Source organism: Ambystoma mexicanum, chromosome 9 (genome assembly GCF_040938575.1).
Source record: "Ambystoma mexicanum isolate Mex_15411 chromosome 9, UKY_AmexF1_1, whole genome shotgun sequence".
Classification (NCBI taxonomy): domain Eukaryota; kingdom Metazoa; phylum Chordata; class Amphibia; order Caudata; family Ambystomatidae; genus Ambystoma; species Ambystoma mexicanum.
Window position 1 is genome coordinate 1,062,462,710 of NC_090931.1, and position 23,583 is coordinate 1,062,486,292.

Here is a 23,583-nt window from a genome sequence, read left to right on the forward strand (position 1 = left end):
AATTCAATGGAGATTTAAATAAGAAGAGACCTGGGAATAGAAAGCATGTGCAAGTAGCTTGGAGAAAATGGGTAGAAAACAAATAGCGTGGAAATTAGAAGGAAGAGTGGGATCAAGGGACTTTTTTCTTTTCAGTATATGTATAAGAAAGGTGTGCTTTAACGAAGATGGTATATAGGAACTTGAAAGGAAGGCATTGAGAAGGGAGGTAAGATGGGAGATGAGGTGAGGGTAAACTAAAGGAATCAGGGAAGATTGAGGAGGGTCGGGGTGAAGCAGTAGGTTGAGCATGTACAATAAGAGCGGTCATGTCAAGGTCTGTAATTGAGAGAAAGAAGAAAATTAATGAGGGCGAGGGGAAATGGAGGTATAGGAGGGGCAGATGGAGGCATAGGAGGGGGAGAAGATAGAAAGTAGAGCAGAGAGAGGCAACTTCAAAGGTAAAATCATCAGGAAAATCAGAAGAGTGGGGAGGGGAGAAGAGCGAGTAATCAGGAAGGCGAGGAGAGAGAATGTTTTGTAAGAAGGCGAGGAGAGAGAATGTTTTGTAAGAATTGGAAAAGACGATGCAGGTGGTGAGAGAGGGAGAGCTTAAGATTGGAAAAGTAGCGCTTCTTAGCGGTCAACAGAGAAAGGTCATAGGATGAGTGGTGAAAAGGGAGGGCACAAGATCAGACGGTGAGTGAGACTTTTTACAGCCTAGTTCAGCTCTATCGATGAATAGTAAGGAGAAAAGAGCAGAAGTAAACCAAGGTTGTGGGAGTTTATGTTAATGAGAGAACGGATGAGAAAGATCAAGAGATTCAAGGGTAGAGAGAACACAGAAGTATAAAGAGAACGAGGATCATCATCAGAAGAGAGGCAAGAGAAGGTATTAAGAGAAGGAAGGGAGAAGTAGAAAGTGGATAGAAAGGTATAAGGAGAAAATGGGCATCGATAATGGCAAGACAAGACACGCGGGGAGGGTGGAGAAGCGGAACATAGAGGAAGAGAAGGAGAAAGAGAGAGGAGGAGATCATCAGAAAAGTGAATAGGGTGGGCAGTGATAGTGCTGTTGGGACAGAAAAAGGAACAGAAGACAAGGTCAATGTGGGAGCCAGAAATATGAGATGGGGAGAGGGGATTTGGGTTAAATGATAGGATTCAATAGGAGAAAAAGGGATATAGAATGAGCAGTGATGAAAGGAAGATTGACATCACTGAGGAGAAAAAAGCAGAAGAGGGAGGAAGAGGACTAGGTAGAAGTCAAGTTCATCGCCAAAGTTAGAAATGGGGCTAGGTGGCCTGTAAGTAACCAAAAACGCTACAAAGTAAGGTTTTGAGAAGGAAGAAAGATGATATTTGAAGGAGGAAAATTGTGAATGGTCGTGGGGGGAGTGGGACTCCATGAGGGGTGATAAAGAATTCCAGTGCCACTACCTCGGGCACGAGTACGAGGTACGAGGGGTGTGTGCAAAGTTAGTTGTGGAAGTGAGAAAGGAAGCAACTTTTAGGTGCAGATTGCAGAACAAAGGTGTTACAAGGGTCACAAAATGGATCTACATTAAAATAGCAAACTAAGAACAATGCCCAAAATACCGAATTTGTTTTAGTCGAATTTTTAAAAAAGAAAATCGTTTTTTTTTTCCATTATTTTGTAAAATTCAGGGGAGACCCCCCAAAATCACTCAACTTAATTTATAGCCTTACCCACCCCCCATCTATTTATTTGCAAAAAGTACAAAAACCCAGTTTAAATTTGAGAAAAATATTCGTTATTTTCGGCCTCGTTTTCTGATTCGTTTTTTTCAGGCGATACCCACAAAAATAGTTAATGAAAGAGATGCCTGCTAGGAGAATGTGGCTATCAGTGTGTACGTTCTCAATCAATGGCTGCATGTTTTCGTGATCCTTTGAAACAATTAAAACATTTCTATATTTTGCAACAGTGCTTTTTGGTGGAGAATCCAAAGAATGATGGCGAGGAGAACGACTGGCTGTTTGCCCATACGTACTGCAAGAACCGCAATGGAGAACTTGCCTCTATTAACAATAGAATGGAACAAGGTACATTGATTATTTCTTAATTTTCAGGTTTTGCTCAAATGTTTTGCAAATACTACTTACTCTAGAGCAGAAAGCCAAATGAAATAAATGTAAGATAGACTGTTAGTAGTTTTAACAAAATTCCTTAATGTCACCTTAATCTAGAAGATGACCATCAGGCCTACATTTGGGCTGAGAAAGCCACTGATTCTGTATGTAACAGCATTGTGAATGCACGTGATCTTTTCTTTGTTACGGTTTGTGCAGCTTTCATCACAATGCAACTTTTTGGACACAAGTCGAGCATCTGGATTGCACAACAGCGCACCGAAGTAAATTCAGAAAGTGGAGCTGCTTCAAACTATTCAAATTGGTCCCCAGTCAACGTCGAACAAGTACGTCCAGGGTGTTACAAGCAAACACAAATCCTATCTTGCAATTCACTGTGCCTCTAGCAAACGAAGAAGGCATTGAGCGAGTGGAGCCTCTCTTTCTGCCAAAGATTATTTTAGAAATGAGATTATTCTAAACACAGTTCCCCCACTCAACATGTAGGCAATACTGTTTGGATTAGGCGGGGCGAACTGGTGGTAACGTCCTGCCGCCGAGTTCAAAGCACGGTGAGTCGTTACCGACTGATAAGCCCCACCATTATAGCCAACCCTGCCAGTATCACCACAGGAACATGTCTGGATTGCTAATGGCGCGATGTTCTTGGAAACGACCTGAACAAGCAGCATGTGTTGCAGAATGTTTTTTTAAACTGCCCTTGTTAGGGTGAAAAGGGTGTTTGGGGAGCAAGGAGCAGAACTGGGAAAAGTTCGATTCAGACTGTGTTCTGAGCAACCTGATAGACCTGCTCACCCTGTTACAGGTTCCAATGAATAATACTGCAGGGCCCTGGAAAGTTCCTTTATAAGGTCATGGAACCAGTGGCGTATCCAGACTCTTTTGACTGGGTTGGCCCAAGTTGGGCATCCACTTATGCAGGGGTGGCACAAAGCACGAGCCCACACACACACATAATGATCATAGTTTAGGATAAGCGGCTGGCACCTGGGGTGGCCAATCAGATTCCAGGGGTAGCACAGGGTCCCCCAGGCCACTCCCTGGACACGGTACTGCGGATCTACGGGTAAACTAGTGATGTCCCTTTTGAATACAGTAAAGGGTACTTTCATTTCTTATAATAGAAGGTTTCCTCCCAATTCGACCCCACACTTACACAATGAATACTTGTTCTTATTTATATATCTATCTTTTTATAATGCGCTGGAGCCCTCAGGCATCAGGGTTCAAAAAGATTTGCTACAGGCAAACAGATCATGAGAAGAGAAAGATTCGTTTTATTTCTTTACTGCTGTAAAATAAAAGAACTGCTAGGTGCAGCAACAAGCAATCAATACTGTGTATATGAACACTTTCATATTCACCAAACAAGGCTTCTTGTGGCACTCCTCCAGTATAACAGCACCAAAATGGTACCGTATATGTGCGCAATTTTAGTGCACATATAAAACTGGAGGAGTGCCACAAGAATACCCTTCTAAAAAGCCAGATAATGGATGTGACGGTTGCTAGGTTGGTTTCCAACCCATCCTAGATACCACCACATATTTTCTGAAAGTGGCGCATTCCTACCGACTTCGGAAGAATGCGCCACCTTCAGAATAGGTCTTAAGTACCGAAAAGGTCGTTAACCCTTTTAACAAACTTTTTCTGTACTTAAAACCAGGTTGAGAATTGGGCACTGAGTCCTCCACTAGATGTGGAACTCCCAGTGACTTGCAATACCCTTATAACTAAACAAGGGGATTCTGGTTTTTAGTGTTTGTTTTGTAAATTCATGTGGTGTTTTTCCAGAGTTTTCAGAAACGTTTGTAGGATCACTGTTTTTCAGAGTTTACCCATTTTCACTGGCATAAAAATGCACACAACATGGTTATCGTTTTATTGCTGTGTATTTCTACAGGCATTACATATTAATCATACCGGCAATAAACATGTTATAACAGTTCTGTTTATAGCAGAAATGCTACAGGAGGTAACTGTGAGGAAGAGAGCGTAAAGAGGCGCAGAGAGTGGGTAGAATGCTGGGGTGGGAGATGGGGGTAGGAGAGAGAGCTGGAGAGTGCAATTTAGAGAAGAGAGAGTGCCAGCAAAAGACAGAAAGAGTGGGAAAGATTCATGGAGTAGTGAAAACATGAGGGGCCAGATGATTAGGAAATGGAATAGAGTAGCCACAGAAAGCGTGGAATTTCCAGCACGGCCAAAAATAAACAAACACTCCTGACTGCAAGGAACACCGCATTCACTTTAAATAACCCTTGCTTCTATTAACCCGCTAATGTTACAAATACCTAACTCTGGTACCCATTTTATCGGCCAGAGCAGGACAGCAAAATATAAAAAGACTGAGCAATGAGAGAGATTGATTGAGGGCTAGAATGCTCATCATCTTGCCTTCAGGAAAGCGATGAAAACCTACCTTCTCTGAAAAGGGGCCCCTTCTCTTTTCTCTTTTCTCTGTTATCTCAATGGAATCATCTCTATCTCAGCACCAAGATGCCCATGGGCGAACGTTTGCTCTTTAGAAAATTCAATAACATAACATAACATTGGGCCTCATTCCGAGTATGGAGGTAATCATGGCGCTATTAGCGCCATGACTACCTCCCATACCGGTACCGAGTCCGCCCTGGGTCAATGGGGACTTACCGGTCTATTCCGACCTTTGCGGGACCGGTAAGTCCCCATTGAAAAAGCCATTCCCCATTCCCATTTTAGCCCCCATAGGGCTCAATGGGAAGGGGGAAGGCGCTAATAACGGTACCGCAAATTGCAGTACCATTATTAGCTCTAAAGTCCCTTAATGTGTCCCGTCCATAACGCCTGGTAAAACCAGGCGTTAAGGAAGGGACCTGCTAAGGGAACTTGGAATAGGGCGCAAAGGAATTACCGTAATGAGGGCCATTGTCACAGCAACAGCACATGTCCCGTCTTCTGCGTTCCTTTTACAGATCCCTGTCATCAGGTGTGTTAGTCCCATTGGTTCAAATGAAGTGAACCAGCACTCCCTCATCTCACTTCTCTCCTGCCCCCCCTTGTCCACGACAGAATGTCTATTATGGAGCCCGTTGGGGACTAGGGAAGGACCCAGAGAGCAGCAGGGAAAGGTCTTGGGTGGGCTAGGTGATTCGAATGGGGAACCCAGTAGCCACTGGAACCATGGAATTTCTTCCAGGGCCGAAGATGAAGAAGGAAACATGGCTGGCTGACAGTAACCACACGTTTACTGTAAATATCAGCTGTTACTGTTACCCAATTCTTATACAGGACCCCGGCCCCCTCTTTCACTCTGTTCCCCTTTTTGATCGCAGACCTCCACAGTGACTTGCAATATCTTTACAGTGTATGGTTGTGGTACTTCATCTTATAGATGGTAGTGTGGCAACTCTGCTCAATTTATTCTTCATATATGTATTTCTTTCAGCTTTTGGACATAGCATGAACAGGATAGGATAATAGTCATGTTTTTCCGCATTTTGTGTTGTTGTATCAGCAAGCGCAACCCCTATGCATGTATGCATTTGAATCTTGATTTGCTTTGCTTACCATGTTTTGTTTGTTGTAGCAGGGTGATGATGGGCACACTTCTGAAGTTCCAGACAATGCGTCATTGTGCACCTTGATGTCAAATAACCACAATCTTCACACCACTGGTAAATGGTACCTCGATGACTGTAGCAGGAAAGGTTATGGCTTTGTCTGTGAAAAACCTCAAGGTAAGAAAACGTGTTTCATGTGTGCTCTTCATTTTCAGTGTATTTTCCCAAAAGCAAAATGTGATTTTTTTGTGGAAAAATTCACAACTCAGCAAATAACAAATCTAATGCATATTCTTTATGACAAATATGACTTTGGTTTTCCCTTTTCATTATCTTTTTTGTCCTGGTTCTTGGTTTACCCGTATTCTCAGTCCACAGATTCTGTATTCAATCTATTATTTGGAATCTGTAAATATTGTGCATAGGTGTATAGTGATGGGTTATCTGATTACCAATGGAAATAATGGATTATGCATAGCAAATCACACCTAAATAATTTAATGTTTTGCCACAACACAAATTTGGCTATCACACGAAAACCCCCAAAATGCCAAAAGAATCAAAATCTACGTTTTTCCAACAATTCAGTTTAGCGAGGAAAAGGCAGAATATTCACTCAGCCCTAGAACATATATTAAACATAAAGAACATTGCATTTTTGGTAACCGTTATTTACAGCTGTATGGTGGTCAGTGATTAGACTGCATGGGACAACAGAGGACTCTATTAACACTGAGATATCCTTGTGATCAGCACACTCACAGGTGATGCGGCAATCTTCAGAATGCTATCTTCAGGACAGCCGCATCAGCAAAGTGTTGTTGAAAAATGGACACTGACTGCTCCAGTGGATTGGTAAACAATTTATTAGAAAAAAGCAAACAATAGGACAAAGCAAACCAACCCCAGTACAAGACTTCGGCGAAAGTGAGGAAGCCCCGTCCCTCTGTGCACTGTTTTCTTATACCCAAAGAACACATGCATTTCAGTGAAAAGGAGTGGTCGAGACAGGGCAAGGAATCATACTGAAAGGACCCTCACTATGCATGTCTTTCATACCAGCTGCGTTCTTACATGTTAGACAGTGTAATCAGGGACGACAGCATAACGTGATCCATTTATTGGAGTTGAATATACTCCGCGAAGATTCACACACGCTCAGAGGCAGGCAAAAACTCTTACTATGACTTCTGTCTGCTAAAGCCGCTATTTCCTAAGAAAACAGAGCCTAAAACACGCTTACCTATGCCAAAAGGGAACTGCATCAGAAGCGAGAGATTTAAAGGCCAGCATACATCACTCGAGGCGAAGAGCCCTCGTTGCAAAGTCATGCTCAGTAAAGCCTAAAGTCTCACCTCACACAAGCAAGAAACAGCTGTTTAAACATGCCAGTTGCAGTGCCTACTCAATATTATATTGCAGTAGTATGCTAGGGGAGTATATACCATTTTCAATTCCAAACTTTCCCCCACAAAAGTAAGGACTGCTGTGAAAGTGACCCATCCAAAGGTCATGTGATACCTCTAGCCAATGTTCCATTGAAAAGGTAAGCAATTCTCTGTATTCGTGTATCCATTAAAATATATGAAGAACCCCTAATTGAACCAGTCAACAATACTTGGTACCTGAAAATTACTGAATGTGCTTTTGGTGCAATTTGAAAAAATAACCTTTCAGACAATTTTCACCTGCTTTTTAGATGCCTCTGATTCACACGCTCTTAGGTACTCTTCAACATTTTAGACCTACATAGATGAGGGAATTTCTTTGGCTTTTCGATTTTACCTTTTCAGTTTTCCCTTGCTTTGTAGGTGCCTCTCATTGACACGCTGTCTAAAATGCTGTGTGGTATTGAAGAGCATGTGAATCAGAGGCAACTAAAAAGCAAGTGAAAACTGCCTGAAAAGGAATTTTTCAAATTGCAGAAAAAGCTCATTCAGTATTTTTCAGCTACCAAATTTGTATATATATATATAGATATTCACTGAAAAAACGTTGTTAACGGGAGGTTATGGTTTAGTTGCCTAATAAAAACCTATGAAATTCACTGAAAAAACATTGTTAAAAGGACATTATGGTTAAAAGTAAAACCGAAAAACATCAGAAATATGCCGGTTATGGTAAGCTAAGAAACCATAACTCACGCCACCACTGTGCACTGCTAAGAGTAACAAGAGTAACACCCTGGACATCAAAGATGACATCACAAATGTCAATGATGACATCACTGATGACATCACACAGATGACCTGCTACTCCGTGATATGACTGCAAGTGGCTTGCAAAATCTGTTAAATGCTTTTTTTTTATAGTGCAATAGCCATCATTTTTCTGACTTTTTACACATATTCTATAGAATGTAAAATATTAAAAATCATACATTCACATCGAATTCCACAAGACAGAAAGAGCAAAAAGAAAATCAGCAATGGAAAAGAGTAAGACAGTTACACCTATCAACCAATTTTCCTTTCTCACTGACCATCTGGTTTTAGATCTTGTAACAGTCTTACAATTTCTGCAGTTAGAAAAATGTCATACCCGGATGAAGCTCTGGACCAAAATTCCTCTGTATCTAGCCAATTAATATCATGAGCAAATCTTCTCAACCTCACAACTCTCAACTCCCTTGTGCCTGTACACTTAGATATCAGATGTTTCAATGCTTGGGTTTCATTGACATCACAATTCAAACATCTATCATCTACTGAGGCTATATCTCTGGCTGATTGGATTTCCCTGGTCGGGCGTAAATTGAGCTTGAACCTTAAAAATAGGTCCCTAGAGCTTGAGTCTGGGTATTTTCTTAGAAATGTGGGTAGGATCGTTCCTTTTTTCCCCATAATAGAGAATGATTGTGAAAATGTTGTCATCTTCATCTTATCTCCTGTATTCACCCAATCCCACATTTTCAACCGCTCTTTCACTTTTATCAGATTTTTGACCAACATGTCCAATTTACAATCTGCATTATCCAAAAGTTCCAAACATTTTAGCTTCAATTTTCCCAAAAACCTGTTTGTGTTGCATTGGAGTAGAGCAGACAATTCCTCATACAGGGAGCCCTTGACGGGAACCAAAATGGACCTGTACAAGGAGATCAATTTCCACACAAGCCAGGATCTCAAAGGCGAGAGACCCAACTCATATCTCAGAGCTACAAATGGTACACAATTTGGAAGGGACAATGATTTTTTCCATAGTTTTGATTCCATCGCATCCCAGTTAACCTCCATTGCAAGCGGATTTGTATCCATACTGAAAAGAATTGTTGGGACCACTTTTCCTAAATAGAATTTTACCATGGGCAATATAGAGAATTTGCAATATTTGATTTTAATCCTCTTCATCTGGGCCCCCAATTTAATAGTTTTTAAGAGGAGAGTTTCTGATAGATGGATTTTTGTTAGATGTGATTTAATTATTGATCCTAGGTAAGTGAGCTCGGACACAATTTCTATATTTCGGTGGTCCATTTCCCATGAACAATTCGTCGCTATTTTTTTTTTAATCTTTAAAAATAAGAATCCTCGATTTATCTGGGTTAATCTTCAAATCATTTTTTGCACATACTTTTCCAATGCTGTCAACAGTCTCTGCAGGCCCACCTGGGAATGATCCAGTACCACCACGTCATCGGCATAAGCCAGCCAGTTGATTTTAGTTAAGCCGAGGTGCGGTGAAACTAGACCAGAGTCCTTTAAGTCTATTCCAAGATGGGCCATAAAGAGGATGAACAGAAGCGGAGCCATCAGACAACCCTGCCGGACCCCTCTGCCCACCCCTATTGGATCTGTTAGAAAGCCTGCTTTAGAGAGTCTAACTCTCATCCTGGTATTTTGGTGTAATTCAATCAGGATTGAGAGTAGGTTTGAGGGCACTCCCCATGTATACCATTTTTCCCATAGAAGACCCCTATTAACCATATCAAATGCTTGTGTGAGATCAATCCAGGCCCCAAAAAGGGAACAACCATTTTTTTTCAACATCTCCCATCAAGCAGCTCAAGACCGGACCATTAAGGGACGTATATAGACCCTTTCTGAATCCCGTTTGTTGTTTCGGGATTATATTAATCAATCTCGCCCAATCTTCCAGCTATCTTAAAATCAGGCCAGCAAAGACTTTGCTGCCAGCATCCAATAATGAGATTGGTCTGTAGTTCACTGCTAGGAGTCTATCTCCTTTTTTGAAGATCGGTATAGTAATCGAGTTTTTCCAAGATTCAGGAAGGCATTTAAATTTGATTATTTGATCAAACAATAACTTAAGTATATAGGCCCATATTGCTGGATTTGTTTTTAGGGTCCAATTACTCAAGCCATTCGGGCCCGCGGCTCTGGAGCTAGAGGAGCGTTTAATTAGTAACTCAATGTCCGCCTCAGTATACGTGAGGGACCATTGTGAACTATCCCACTCCTCCAGTGCCGATGGACCCACTGAACCATAAACCTCGGAGAAATGTCCACCCAAGTCTGTTCTTGAATAGGGACATCTTGATTGTCCATTTCCGGTTCTTGTTTGCCTCCCAGAATAGCCCAGAAATTTCCCGAATTTCTCTGGCCTACAGACTTTAACATACGTTCCCCATCCTGTTGATACAAGGATGACTTAATCGATCTCTTCCAATTTCTTTGTCGGTTATTAATGAGGGCAAGCGCTGTCTTAAATGATTCTCTATCCAGATTAGCTTTTCTTAAATCTGCTTTTTGCATTCTTATCTTCCTCTTCTGTTCCATAATCTGTTGGTTATAAGAATGCCTGTGGGTCAATTTACATATTTGGGTGTTCTGTTTTTGAGGATCCAAATCTAACAATAGCAGATGGAAATTGGATGGATAACAGGATTCAAATATTTGATCTTCAGGAGCATTAGCCACCCAATTTTTGTAATTTCATAGTCAAGCTTTTCCCTATGAAATGTTTTAATGCAGTTACCCGCCATATTCACCGAGAGTTTATATGTATATGAGGAAACAGTTGAGGCCAGATTGATATTAATTACTAATTTAAGCATTGCATGGTCATCCACGTTCCCTTCTTCTACAGATAACATCCTGCAATTTTTCAAGAGTTCCCCAGAAGCAAGAAAATAGTTAATCGTGGATGATGCTACTCCCCTATGCCATGTTGGATTATTCGGGATATCGCCCTTGATATTTCCATTCAACATCCACATATCCCATCCCTTCATGAAGTTTGTCCATTTTAGACCGTTTTGTGTTTGCTGACGTAAGATCCATGTTACTTGATCTTTGGTCGTCAAACATTGGGAGTTTAAGTCCCCTGTTATTAACACTTCATCCGTAGAATAAAGGGAAAGTAAATCCACCAACAAATCTGACAGTTTTGATAGAAAACCGAAGAGATCCCCCTCCGAGAATTCCAATACAAATTAACCAAAATCCAACTATGTCCTATGTTAGGGGCTTTAAACTCCAATCTCACTATCAGGATACCTTGAACCTCATTCGATAATAGTCTAGAAACATAAAGGGGATTATTTTTACACACAGTCAACAGTCCCCCTGAGGGTCTTCCTCCTTCCGACCCCACTGCCAATTGCTGGAACATGGTGAATTCATCTATTCCAATTAAGGATATTAACCACGTTTCCTGTAGTAGGATCAAGTCAAATGTTCCAAAGATGTAGGATTTTCTTGGCTCTAAGCAAAAGGAGTTGTAGCCTCTTGAATTCCATGACAGTATGTTAAGTTGATTTTTTACTAGAGGTTCTGCTGTTGTATACCCATCCTAAGGAGTACTTGTGTGACTATTTCTGGCACCATCTCCTAGGCGGTCGTTGAAGGGGGCCCCACACTGTGAGCCTTGGTTTGGGACAAATTATAAAGCTGATTTCCTGAAACCTGAGAATGTATATTTGTTTGCAATGGGCATGTCGTGGATATCTTAAAGCCCCTTTATCCCCAGGCTTCAGTTTTCCCCAGAACCAGATCTAGACCCAGATTTGATTTCAGTAAAAGTTCCACACTATTTGTATCTGGAAAAAAGGGGAATTTTATCGTTTCAATATCCTCTGAGGAAAAGTATTTTAAGGCCGGGATTGATTTAATTTCTTGTAGGATCTTCGAGCGGTTTAATGGTTCTCCAACTTGCCGCCTTGCTGACAATCTTGACACATAAACTCTTAAATCTTTATTCCGCTTCAAGTTCTTTGGACTTTTATTGCCAGCATCTAGCTTAACCTCCGTCTTTGACTGTGTCGGAGTATTTTTATTTGAGTCAAAAGCCTTACCCAACAGTGCTGGGGTTTTGACTGAGTCTTTCATACATCCTGATTGTGGGTTTTGAACAGGCAATATCTGAGAGCCTCCCTCTACTCCAGACACGGACGGCCCGCTTTTACCAGCCGTGGGTGGGCCCCTATGCCCAAGGCCAGCATCTTGAAATTGCTTATTTTTCAAGAAGATTGGGGCAATCTTAATTGTAAGGTTCACCACCTTTGCTTTTTTCTTTGGAGATTCGATTATATCTGTTTGAATGCCCACAGTTATTTTCTTTGAATCATCCTCGGGCATCTCCTTTGATTTTTTCTTATCTTATTCTTTGATCTGTTTTTTCCCTTTCCACTCCATGGTAGAGACTCTTTTTCTTCTCTTATCGCCTGTCCTGCCTTAGCCTTGAGACTCTTCACAAAACGATTTGTTTCGGTCGTCAGATGTTTCCTCTTTGCTTTACATTTCCCATTTGGCTCCCCTTGTACTTTTGCTGCCTCATCCAAAGCCATTTTTTGCTTTTTCTTTCCTGCTTTTCCAGACAATTTCTTTTTTTTCCCTTTTTCCCGATCTTCAGCGTTGATAGATGCATTGGCTGGGGGCTCCAATATAATATCTTTAGATGTTGCATCTAAATCTATGGCCTGTGCCATACGCAAAAAGTCCTCCAACACTGATGCTGACAAGGGAGAATCATCTAACGATAGCTCCTGTATTATCGTGGGTTGCTCTGGACTAGGCGTCTTCTCAGTTACCTTCTGGGGAGGTTTAGAATTTTCCACCAGTTTATCTATATACATTTTTAACATATCACACTGGATCGAAAGTTGGTCGACTTTCAGTGATTGTTCTTTTGACATTTCCTGGAATTCTCTTTGAAGCTCTCCCATTCCTTCATTGACAGCTGTTTTCATTGCAGTCATCATAATATCATTTAATTCCAATTCCTTTGACATTTCCAATGGTATGCCCATATGTTGTTGAACCTCTAGCCTGATTGCTTCAAACACCTTCACTAATGAACTTAACATTAAGTTTAGTGCGGTAATTGTTGGGGGAATTAAAGTTGAGTTTGTCTCCCCCAACCCTCGCGGTTGGTTATTTGCATCACATTCAACCAACCTCCTCGGGGAAGAAAATAAGGCCTCATTGTCCAAGTCATAATGTTGTTCTTCCAGTATTTTATTTAAATCATACGATAAATTCCCAAGTGTCTGTCTTTCCAACTCCAACAGTTCTTCATCGCCTAAAACAGACGCGTTTATGTGTTCCTGTGTGATTACATTGCCTCGGTCTTGCAAATATGGCCCTGTTGGGCAATTAGTTGTTATCTTTGAAACTTGAGTAAAATGAGAGGATATTGCATTTTTCATTGTTGTTGTCCTCAGGGTATAGTCTAGATTAGCGGTGAGAGAGTCCCGCATTATCTGATTCACTGGCGTCGAGATACCCTGTTCCTGACCTTGGAGGGATCCGAGGTCCATAGACGAATTTAGGAAACCTGAGGTTGAGGGTAGTTGATTGTCCAAAAGGAAAACGCTGGGTGGATGACGAAAGACCACCTGCCTTATAGCGTTTTAAGAAAGATCTACCATGTGTACCTCGGGCCCCTTCATCCTGGTCCTTACCAGCGGTTCCCTTTGTAGTTTTTATAGTAACATTATCCTCAGGGTTATCATAACTCTGTAAGTTATACATTTCCAACTGCCTCTCACTTCTTTGTATAGCAGGACCAACACCCCTCTCTTGGGTCAAAGGCTCAATGGCATGCAGTCCCCAAGATATTAATCCGGGCGGAGGAATCCTAAAACGCTGAATCCAGCCCTCGGGTCAAAGGTTCGACACCCACAGTCCAGGAAAAGTAATTTGCGAGTACTGAGTGGCAGATTAAGGCAACTTTATGTACCAGTATAACAACCCGCAGAGATTTGTGTGGGCTGGGTCCCAGTCAACAGTATTTAAATCACCACCCTCACTGTACCTTATAACTTCTTCTGAAGTAAGGTGCTGTTATTGCGCCCAATCTCATCCGAACCATACCTTCTCCCTCCATCCACGTCCCACGCACAGCAAACAGCCAAACAGCCAGAACAAAATCCGCGCCCTTTACTCCGCGGGCTTCACGCCGCAAGGGCGACGGATTGGCGATTAAATCCCCTTACTCTTCCTGGTCGAGGATAGGTGGGCGGAGCTTGGTTCACAGTTTCTTTTTTTAAAGGAGCCCTCGCAAGAGCCCTCTCCGCAGGCTTCAAATGCTTTGATGAAATATGCAAAGAAAAATGGACTGAAAGTGAACACCAAAAAAAACAAAATAATGGGGCTCAGTAAATTACTATCTACGAAACAATATGCCTGGAAAATTGAGAATACAGAATTAGAACAGGTTATAACATACACGTATGTAGGAGTCCTAATTGATGAGAAGCTGAAATCGGACCACCATATAAAGGCTACCAAAGTAAGGTGTATGAAGGCTGTGAATGCAATAAGTGTATTAATTGGGAAGAAAGTCGGGATGTCCACAAAAGCAATTCTAATGTTTTATCATACAAAAATAATGTCTGTGTTGTTATATGGAAGCGAGATATGGAGTCATAATTATGTGGATGATATCAAAAGAATTGATGTCTGCATATTAGGAAGCTTTTTCGACTGCCAAAAAACCTAAGTATTGAATATGTATACTTGGAATATGGACTGCAAGGAGCTGTCATTGAATGCCGTAAAAAATAGTGATATGCTATGATACCTTGATGTCAATAGATAATAACACAATAATAGTCGCTTACATCAGGCGCATCTCCAAATAGACAGTGTAGCTACTTTTGGGACCATTGGCAAACTTGCTAAATTGTACAAAATATGGTCTGAAGTTATGTTGTAGTCTTACCCAATTGATCAATAAAGAGGTTTAAATTATGGTTAAGACACAACATTGTAACATATAGCCAAGAATGTCACTTAATTGAATTAGCCTCAAAGAAAACCAGCGGCTGCTATTGGATTTACCGCACAACTATGCCGGGCTATATTAGTACATACCCTAACTCCTACATATTTTGAAATTATCTACTAATGAAATTGAATGTTTGTGCAATTTCTGACAGTAGGTAATAAAAAGGGGAGAATGTCAACACTAAGTTTGTGCCGGCTTTGTGGATGTAATGAGTTAGAAACTATTAAACATCCACTTGTTGACTGTGAAAGTTTAACTAAGATACGAGAAGCCTTTTTAAAATCCTATAATAACGCTTTAGATTGCAGTAACACAAATGGAATATGGCTACATTTTATGATGATGATGATGATGTGAATTTGAAGTACTTTATGGTGACATTTTATTTGAAAATATTGATGATTTTTAAAGTTTTAGCTTGATTTTAACATGTTTTAAACATTCGCTTTTAAAGGTCATTGAGATTACCTAACAGAACTGGTTTTATAACTATGTATAATTGGAAGTATCATGTGTGTATGTAATTTTAAGTTGTATATACAAAGCTGATCAGTATATAATAAAACTGAACTGAACTGAACTAAAATGCTGAGGGGTATTGAAGCGCATTTAAATCAGAGGCAACTAAAAAGCAACTAAAAAGCAAGTGAAAACAGTCTGAAAAGGAATTTTTCAAATTGCAGCAAAAGCTCATTCAGTCTTTTTCATATATATAACCGACTGTGTTATGCCAAATTACTCAAAAATCCTTTTCATGATATACAGTCGGAATTAAATATTCTCTGCACCAAGTGGGCTGATAATGGACTTCTTGACGAGGATCTAGTTAAATTTCTTGTTCCCTCTTGTCACATTGTCCCTACCATCTATTTTCTACCTAAGACACACAAATCTCTTACCCACCCACCTGGGAGACCTATTGTTACCTTATGTGGTTCCCTTCTTGAACACTTGGCCCAGTTAATTGATGAGACTTTGTTTCCTTTTGTTTCCGTTTTGCCATCTTATTTGCAGGACACCAGGGATTTTTTACAACATATCAATGATTCTCCCTGGGAAGAGGTTTTCTTTTGGCCACCCTTGATGTTGTATCATTGTATACCTCTATTGACCATCAAGTTGGAATGCAAGCCTGTCAATTTTTCTTGGAAACAAGGTCATTGAATTTGCATGGCCACAGTTCTATGATTTTGGAGATGTTGCTTTTTTGCCTCACTAATAATGTCTTTTTGTTTGATGGCACCTTTTACCGGCAAGTCAGGGGTACTGCTATGGGCAGTACCTTTGCCCCACCAAATGCAAACCTGACGATGGGTTGGTGGGGGGCTACATTTTTACACAATCTACTTGCATCCAGCTTTTCCACCCAAATTGTTGCCTGGTGGCGCTACATCGATAATGTGTTTGTAATATGTGAAAGGGGGCCGTCAGTGATTGGCAACTTTTTGTGAGAACCATCAATACTAATATGGTAAATGTATGTTTTACTGAATGCCATAGCACCACAGAGGTAATCTATCTCGATGTGGTGGTATACCTGGACACATCTGGTTTCCACACAGTTCTCCACAAGAAACCCTCCAACACTGGCCTACCCTTGCATGCCACCAGTTGTCATCCGGGGCCACGTAAACGCAGTATTCCCTACGGCGAATTTATTCGCTACCGTAGGAATTGCACTGATTTGGTTGCCTTTGACCAGCACTGTGCTCGAGCTGCCACCGACTTTTTGCAACAAGGGTATACCAAAGAGAACATTAAAATGGCCTATAATAAGGCCAGAGGCCTTTGCTGGGACAAATTATTGTATGGCATTCAATCATGCAAGACTGCTACAGATGATGAACCTAGACTCATTGTCTCCTTCGATAATGCTTCCAAGAATGTACGTAGGATCATTGAGCGACATTGGCGTGTTTTAACTTTGGATCAAGATTTATGCTCTGTACTTTCCAAACGCCCTACCATTACGTACAAAAGAGTACCATCGCTTAGAGACAAGTTAGTCTCAGCTTTCTGTCACCTATCGATAAAAGTCCCCCTTCTTCCAATTGGCTGGCGGTCTCCCCATTGGCTTTACCAAATGTACTAAATGTAAAGCGTGTGCCCACGCGTCTCCCTGCAAATTTTACTTGCATCCAGTAACCAAGAGTAAGCAAATCATCAATTATTCCATCAATTGTGACACTAGTTAGGTTGTCTATGTTCTTACATGCCCCTGCAGGAAGTGGTACGTCGGGAGTACCACCTGTAAGATTAAACTCAGGATTCTCCAGCATCTCAGGGCAATTAAAAACTCTGATCCCGCGTACCCCATGGCTAAACACTTCGTGCAGGTAACATCCGAACGACTCAAGTTTGCTTAATTATTTTGCAGTGGCACACATCCCTATTCATCCCAGGGGTGGAGACCGTGTTTTAAAGTTAAGACAATTGGAGACACGATTCATTTTGGACCTCGATACCAAGTTCCCTAATGGACACAATCTTGATGAGGAGCTTTATACGTTCCTCGGGACTTGAGGCTGGCTGACATTCTTACTTTCATTTTCTGTCACTCCCTCCCTCTTGCTGACTTATCTCGATTATTCTTTTGGTTTTGGTGGCTTCAGCTTCTATTTTTCTCCATATTTTGCATCCTTGGCCTGATTGTGTTACTTTACACCTTATTTTCTTGGTGTTTTTACATTTATTTTCTCTTTATTAGATTTATGTATGTTTATTTGTCTATCTGCTGCAGCACGATTTGATTGGACTTGAGCTCTTCATTGTTCTTTTTATTCTTAGTTGTCCTTTTTTTCCATTCTTGTGGTCCCACCTTCAGCTTCACAGTCATCCCCCTCTTTTCATTCGTACTTTTGTACTAACATATTTTTGTTAATATTAGCCATTCCGTCCTTCCATTAACCTTGTAGGTTCTAAGACTCTGGGCATCTTTGACATTAATTTCTTCTTTTTTGGCCAGCCATGTACTGTGTGATTTTATATGTGTTCCTTGTTATCATTCTGGCTCTTGTATTTTACATCTTTCGAGGTTGCGATTGTTTCTTTTTAACAATGCCGACACTTTGCAATTGTTGCAATTTTTGACTCTGCAATAATGGCCCGGCATATTTGCACATTAGTATGCTGCTTGCACTTGCACTTTATTACTATTTTTAACAGGGCCATCATGCTGTCCCTTGCATTGTTTTAGATTTGTATACTGCTACCTTGCTGTGGTGCACTTGCGCTACACAACTATGCTGCTAAATTACATGCACTTGCACTTTATTCCATTTGCCTGAATGCTGCTACTTGCCTTGTTTACACATATTCTTATTGTCACTTTTATCTTGCATGTTTGCACACTCATTGACTGCTAGAATTGTTTTTAACATCCTATCATGCTTCATTCATCGGCATTAGTCGTGTATATCTATGTCATATGATGCTCCAGATTGATGTCATTTATCCTTTAGTGTTGTTGCTAGACGGTCTGTTTATTTCCATTTTTATATAATGGTTTTATTAATTAAGGGCGGATATGTAAAATAATTTTTTTTGACTGTGTGAGTACATCATTGATTCCAATTTTGTACTACTACTGATGTTTATATTTGGTGGTACCCCGGAACCATGGCCCTGTCCCACATGGAAGGCATGCTCCCGATTATATTTCATGGTCATTTTGTCATGTTTCCCATTTTCTTTATGCACTTTCTGCTTTCTTTATTGTGGTGCCACTTGGCCTTTAATCCAGCTCATTCTTACCATTCCATTTCAATATGGCCGCCGCCATATGGAAGCGAGATATGGAGTCATAATTATGTGGATGATATCAAAAGAATTGATGTCTGCATATTAGGAAGCTTTTTCGACTGCCAAAAAACCTAAGTATTGAATATGTATACTTGGAATATGGACTGCAAGGAGCTGTCATTGAATGCCGTAAAAATAGTGATATGCTATGATACCTTGATGTCAATAGATAATGACACAATAATAGTCGCTTACATCAGGCGCATCTCCAAATAGACAGTGTAGCTACTTTTGGGACCATTGGCAAACTTGCTAAATTGTACAAAATATGGTCTGAAGTTATGTTGTAGTCTTACCCAATTGATCAATAAAGAGGTTTAAATTATGGTTAAGACACAACATTGTAACATATAGCCAAGAATGTCACTTAATTGAATTAGCCTCAAAGAAAACCAGCGGCTGCTATTGGATTTACCGCACAACTATGCCGGGCTATATTAGTACATACCCTAACTCCTACATATTTTGAAATTATCTACTAATGAAATTGAATGTTTGTGCAATTTCTGACAGTAGGTAATAAAAAGGGGAGAATGTCAACACTAAGTTTGTGCCGGCTTTGTGGATGTAATGAGTTAGAAACTATTAAACATCCACTTGTTGACTGTGAAAGTTTAACTAAGATACGAGAAGCCTTTTTAAAATCCTATAATAACGCTTTAGATTGCAGTAACACAAATGGAATATGGCTACATTTTATGATGATGATGATGATGTGAATTTGAAGTACTTTATGGTGACATTTTATTTGAAAATATTGATGATTTTTAAAGTTTTAGCTTGATTTTAACATGTTTTAAACATTCGCTTTTAAAGGTCATTGAGATTACCTAACAGAACTGGTTTTATAACTATGTATAATTGGAAGTATCATGTGTGTATGTAATTTTAAGTTGTATATACAAAGCTGATCAGTATATAATAAAACTGAACTGAACTGAACTAAAATGCTGAGGGGTATTGAAGCGCATTTAAATCAGAGGCAACTAAAAAGCAACTAAAAAGCAAGTGAAAACAGTCTGAAAAGGAATTTTTCAAATTGCAGCAAAAGCTCATTCAGTCTTTTTCATATATATAACCGACTGTGTTATGCCAAATTACTCAAAAATCCTTTTCATGATATACAGTCGGAATTAAATATTCTCTGCACCAAGTGGGCTGATAATGGACTTCTTGACGAGGATCTAGTTAAATTTCTTGTTCCCTCTTGTCACATTGTCCCTACCATCTATTTTCTACCTAAGACACACAAATCTCTTACCCACCCACCTGGGAGACCTATTGTTACCTTATGTGGTTCCCTTCTTGAACACTTGGCCCAGTTAATTGATGAGACTTTGTTTCCTTTTGTTTCCGTTTTGCCATCTTATTTGCAGGACACCAGGGATTTTTTACAACATATCAATGATTCTCCCTGGGAAGAGGTTTTCTTTTGGCCACCCTTGATGTTGTATCATTGTATACCTCTATTGACCATCAAGTTGGAATGCAAGCCTGTCAATTTTTCTTGGAAACAAGGTCATTGAATTTGCATGGCCACAGTTCTATGATTTTGGAGATGTTGCTTTTTTGCCTCACTAATAATGTCTTTTTGTTTGATGGCACCTTTTACCGGCAAGTCAGGGGTACTGCTATGGGCAGTACCTTTGCCCCACCAAATGCAAACCTGACGATGGGTTGGTGGGGGGCTACATTTTTACACAATCTACTTGCATCCAGCTTTTCCACCCAAATTGTTGCCTGGTGGCGCTACATCGATAATGTGTTTGTAATATGTGAAAGGGGGCCGTCAGTGATTGGCAACTTTTTGTGAGAACCATCAATACTAATATGGTAAATGTATGTTTTACTGAATGCCATAGCACCACAGAGGTAATCTATCTCGATGTGGTGGTATACCTGGACACATCTGGTTTCCACACAGTTCTCCACAAGAAACCCTCCAACACTGGCCTACCCTTGCATGCCACCAGTTGTCATCCGGGGCCACGTAAACGCAGTATTCCCTACGGCGAATTTATTCGCTACCGTAGGAATTGCACTGATTTGGTTGCCTTTGACCAGCACTGTGCTCGAGCTGCCACCGACTTTTTGCAACAAGGGTATACCAAAGAGAACATTAAAATGGCCTATAATAAGGCCAGAGGCCTTTGCTGGGACAAATTATTGTATGGCATTCAATCATGCAAGACTGCTACAGATGATGAACCTAGACTCATTGTCTCCTTCGATAATGCTTCCAAGAATGTACGTAGGATCATTGAGCGACATTGGCGTGTTTTAACTTTGGATCAAGATTTATGCTCTGTACTTTCCAAACGCCCTACCATTACGTACAAAAGAGTACCATCGCTTAGAGACAAGTTAGTCTCAGCTTTCTGTCACCTATCGATAAAAGTCCCCCTTCTTCCAATTGGCTGGCGGTCTCCCCATTGGCTTTACCAAATGTACTAAATGTAAAGCGTGTGCCCACGCGTCTCCCTGCAAATTTTACTTGCATCCAGTAACCAAGAGTAAGCAAATCATCAATTATTCCATCAATTGTGACACTAGTTAGGTTGTCTATGTTCTTACATGCCCCTGCAGGAAGTGGTACGTCGGGAGTACCACCTGTAATATTAAACTCAGGATTCTCCAGCATCTCAGGGCAATTAAAAACTCTGATCCCGCGTACCCCATGGCTAAACACTTCGTGCAGGTAACATCCGAACGACTCAAGTTTGCTTAATTATTTTGCAGTGGCACACATCCCTATTCATCCCAGGGGTGGAGACCGTGTTTTAAAGTTAAGACAATTGGAGACACGATTCATTTTGGACCTCGATACCAAGTTCCCTAATGGACACAATCTTGATGAGGAGCTTTATACGTTCCTCGGGACTTGAGGCTGGCTGACATTCTTACTTTCATTTTCTGTCACTCCCTCCCTCTTGCTGACTTATCTCGATTATTCTTTTGGTTTTGGTGGCTTCAGCTTCTATTTTTCTCCATATTTTGCATCCTTGGCCTGATTGTGTTACTTTACACCTTATTTTCTTGGTGTTTTTACATTTATTTTCTCTTTATTAGATTTATGTATGTTTATTTGTCTATCTGCTGCAGCACGATTTGATTGGACTTGAGCTCTTCATTGTTCTTTTTATTCTTAGTTGTCCTTTTTTTCCATTCTTGTGGTCCCACCTTCAGCTTCACAGTCATCCCCCTCTTTTCATTCGTACTTTTGTACTAACATATTTTTGTTAATATTAGCCATTCCGTCCTTCCATTAACCTTGTAGGTTCTAAGACTCTGGGCATCTTTGACATTAATTTCTTCTTTTTTGGCCAGCCATGTACTGTGTGATTTTATATGTGTTCCTTGTTATCATTCTGGCTCTTGTATTTTACATCTTTCGAGGTTGCGATTGTTTCTTTTTAACAATGCCGACACTTTGCAATTGTTGCAATTTTTGACTCTGCAATAATGGCCCGGCATATTTGCACATTAGTATGCTGCTTGCACTTGCACTTTATTACTATTTTTAACAGGGCCATCATGCTGTCCCTTGCATTGTTTTAGATTTGTATACTGCTACCTTGCTGTGGTGCACTTGCGCTACACAACTATGCTGCTAAATTACATGCACTTGCACTTTATTCCATTTGCCTGAATGCTGCTACTTGCCTTGTTTACACATATTCTTATTGTCACTTTTATCTTGCATGTTTGCACACTCATTGACTGCTAGAATTGTTTTTAACATCCTATCATGCTTCATTCATCGGCATTAGTCGTGTATATCTATGTCATATGATGCTCCAGATTGATGTCATTTATCCTTTAGTGTTGTTGCTAGACGGTCTGTTTATTTCCATTTTTATATAATGGTTTTATTAATTAAGGGCGGATATGTAAAATAATTTTTTTTGACTGTGTGAGTACATCATTGATTCCAATTTTGTACTACTACTGATGTTTATATTTGGTGGTACCCCGGAACCATGGCCCTGTCCCACATGGAAGGCATGCTCCCGATTATATTTCATGGTCATTTTGTCATGTTTCCCATTTTCTTTATGCACTTTCTGCTTTCTTTATTGTGGTGCCACTTGGCCTTTAATCCAGCTCATTCTTACCATTCCATTTCAATATGGCCGCCGCCTTCTCCATTTGTCCAGGTACCCATGTAGTTCCAGGGAAATAGTAAAATGACTTCTTTTGTCAAATTATAATAGTGCTCGAGTCCTTCCTCTCTTCACGTGAACAAGCACTCAGTTGAGTGTGAAACGCGTTGTGTGCGGGTCGTGCATCCTGGCGTCCTGCCTCTGTTTTTGCCGCTGCTCCCCAGCCGTATTTTGTGTATTTTTTGTTTATTTTTTGGTCACATTAAATACTCTGAGACCTTTACTTTCTTCGTGAGCTGTGCTATGTGTGTTTCCTCATGGATTTTGGTCCTTATTGACCGCGGAGAGTGCGGTTCACTCTCTCCTCTTTTTTTCTAAATATATATATATATATATATATATTCACTGAAAAACTTTGTTAAAGGGAGGTTATGGTTAAGTTGCACTGATAAAAACCTATGAAATTCACTGAAAAAACTTTGTTTAAGTGACATTATGGTTAAAAGTCAAACCGAAAAACCTCCAAAAATGTGCCAGTTATGGTAAGCTGAGCAACCATAACTCACGCCACCACCGTGCACCGCTAAGACTAACACCCAGGACATCAAAGATGACATCACAAATGTCATTGATGACATCACTGATGACATCACATATCTGGGCCACTTGTTTTGTTTCACTAACATATCTAGGACAGGTGTTTTTTTTCACTGACAGTCAGAATATTAAAATTGAAAAGGTGCTATATATATAGACGTTAACCTTCTCGTATGTTCTTAAAGTACTTTCCTTAGGGTTTGGTCTCAGATCATGGTGCACATACATGGGGCAATAAGCAGACCTCAACCACACAA

The 23,583-nt window shown here is 40.4% G+C and overlaps 1 protein-coding gene across 2 annotated transcripts in view; it reads left to right on the plus strand.

Moving 5' to 3' along the window:
• The window catches only part of PLA2R1 (phospholipase A2 receptor 1), a 1,951,179-nt gene that overhangs the window by 1,498,300 nt on the left and 429,296 nt on the right, over nt 1-23,583 (plus strand). For both annotated transcript variants that reach the window (XM_069616352.1, XM_069616351.1), the window contains 3 exons: nt 1,929-2,046; nt 2,293-2,420; nt 5,660-5,810. In XM_069616352.1, coding sequence (XP_069472453.1) covers nt 1,929-2,046; nt 2,293-2,420; nt 5,660-5,810 — 397 coding nt within the window. The remainder of the gene's footprint in view (nt 1-1,928; nt 2,047-2,292; nt 2,421-5,659; nt 5,811-23,583) is intronic.